We start from the raw sequence: 1,382 nt of genomic DNA on the forward strand, positions 1-1,382 counted from the left end.
CTCCCTCAGTCCTGCATCCCCTTCAGTCGTGGCTCAAACTGCAGCCCTGCACCCGAGCTCCTCATGCCTGGTGTTTGGGGGTGCCCAAACAGCCCTCCTCCGGACTCCCACCCGGGTGGGTCACAGTGAGCCCCTGCCCCCAGCCCCAGTCTCACCATGCCCTGCGCTTGCTTCTAGTTATGTTCTGGCGATCACAGACCGGCATCGTGTACAAGGAGCCCGCCGAGAGCTGCAAGGACAGTGCCGTGCGCTGCGACGGCATCGTTGACTGCTCGCAGCGGAGCGACGAGCTGGGCTGCGGTGAGGCACTGGGAGCCAGGGTGGTGGGAGTGAGGGGAGCCCCCGGGGTGCTGGGTACCACTGACCCCCTCGCTCCATCCCTGCAGTGCGCTTTGCATCTGACGAGTCCTTGCTCCACGTCTACTCCAGCACAGAGAGCCAGTGGCTGCCGGTATGCAGCAGCGCCTGGGATGAGTCCTTCTCCAGAAAGACCTGCCGGCAGCTGGGATTTCAGAAGTAATTCCCTGAGGACGGGTTATCCTGCTGGGTGCTGGGGCTCTGCCAGCCCCCGGGGGCATTGCTCCAGCCCTCCTGCCCTGGCTGGGTGCACAGTCCGCTGTGGTCTTTCCCCCCGCATTGTGCTTTTCTGCTGGAAGGCTGTGTCCAGCGCTGCTCTGGGCTGAGTTTCAGTCCATGTGCCCCAGGTTTAGTGTGCAGAGCCGCAAGGACTCTCACTGTCCCTCTCCTCTCCCCTCCCAGTGCATCACAGACCGAATACGTCCCCCTGCACGTCTCCGGCAAGAGCCTCATGGTGACGGATGAACGAGAGACCATCCAGCAGAGCCTCAACAGGTAGCGGGCAGCGCGGGTCCTGGCCCTCCCCTGCGCTGGGGCTGCAGGGCTGGGGCTCAGGCTGCCTCTCCCTCTTCTCTCCTGCAGCTCGCAGTGTCTGACGGGGAAGTTCGTCTCCCTCCGGTGCACAAGTAGGGGGGCTGGCTGGCAGGGCACGCAGCAAGGGCAGGCGAGGCCGAGCCCCCGCTGGGGAGTGCTTCGCTCCTTTCTTTGCACAGGGGTGGGCAAACTGGGCGTTTTCCAGCAAACTTGCTGGGTGATGGAAAACGACAAACGTCGCATTCCCGTGGTCTCTGCTGGCCCCTATTAATGTACTGAGCAATGCTGGTGCCTGCGGGCGGTGGGGGTGTTGTGGGTGACCCCCTCCAGGCTCGCCTTCTCTGTGAGCCCCTCTCTCAGCCCTGCTCTCCCCTCCAGCATGCGGGCAGAGGATTTCTGGCCGGATCATTGGAGGAAAGGAAACCTCTGTGACCAAATGGCCCTGGCAAGTCAGCGTGCAGTACGGGCCCATCAACATAGGCGGAGGCACC

At 63.5% G+C, this 1,382-nt stretch overlaps 1 protein-coding gene across 1 annotated transcript in view; it reads left to right on the top strand.

Moving 5' to 3' along the window:
• Positions 1-143: 143 nt before the first annotated feature.
• The window catches only part of TMPRSS13 (transmembrane protease, serine 13), a gene marked incomplete at its 5' end in the record, with an annotated part of 2,946 nt that continues 1,707 nt past the window's right edge, over positions 144-1,382 (top strand). Inside the window, 5 exons of the mRNA XM_010079389.1 lie at positions 144-300; positions 387-516; positions 760-852; positions 940-983; positions 1,270-1,382. The exon at positions 1,270-1,382 is cut by the window's right edge and continues 71 nt beyond it. Coding sequence (XP_010077691.1) covers positions 144-300; positions 387-516; positions 760-852; positions 940-983; positions 1,270-1,382 — 537 coding nt within the window. The remainder of the gene's footprint in view (positions 301-386; positions 517-759; positions 853-939; positions 984-1,269) is intronic.

This window comes from Pterocles gutturalis, unplaced genomic scaffold (genome assembly GCF_000699245.1).
Source record: "Pterocles gutturalis isolate BGI_N339 unplaced genomic scaffold, ASM69924v1 scaffold2544, whole genome shotgun sequence".
In the NCBI taxonomy this organism is placed as follows: Eukaryota; Metazoa; Chordata; class Aves; order Pterocliformes; family Pteroclidae; genus Pterocles; species Pterocles gutturalis.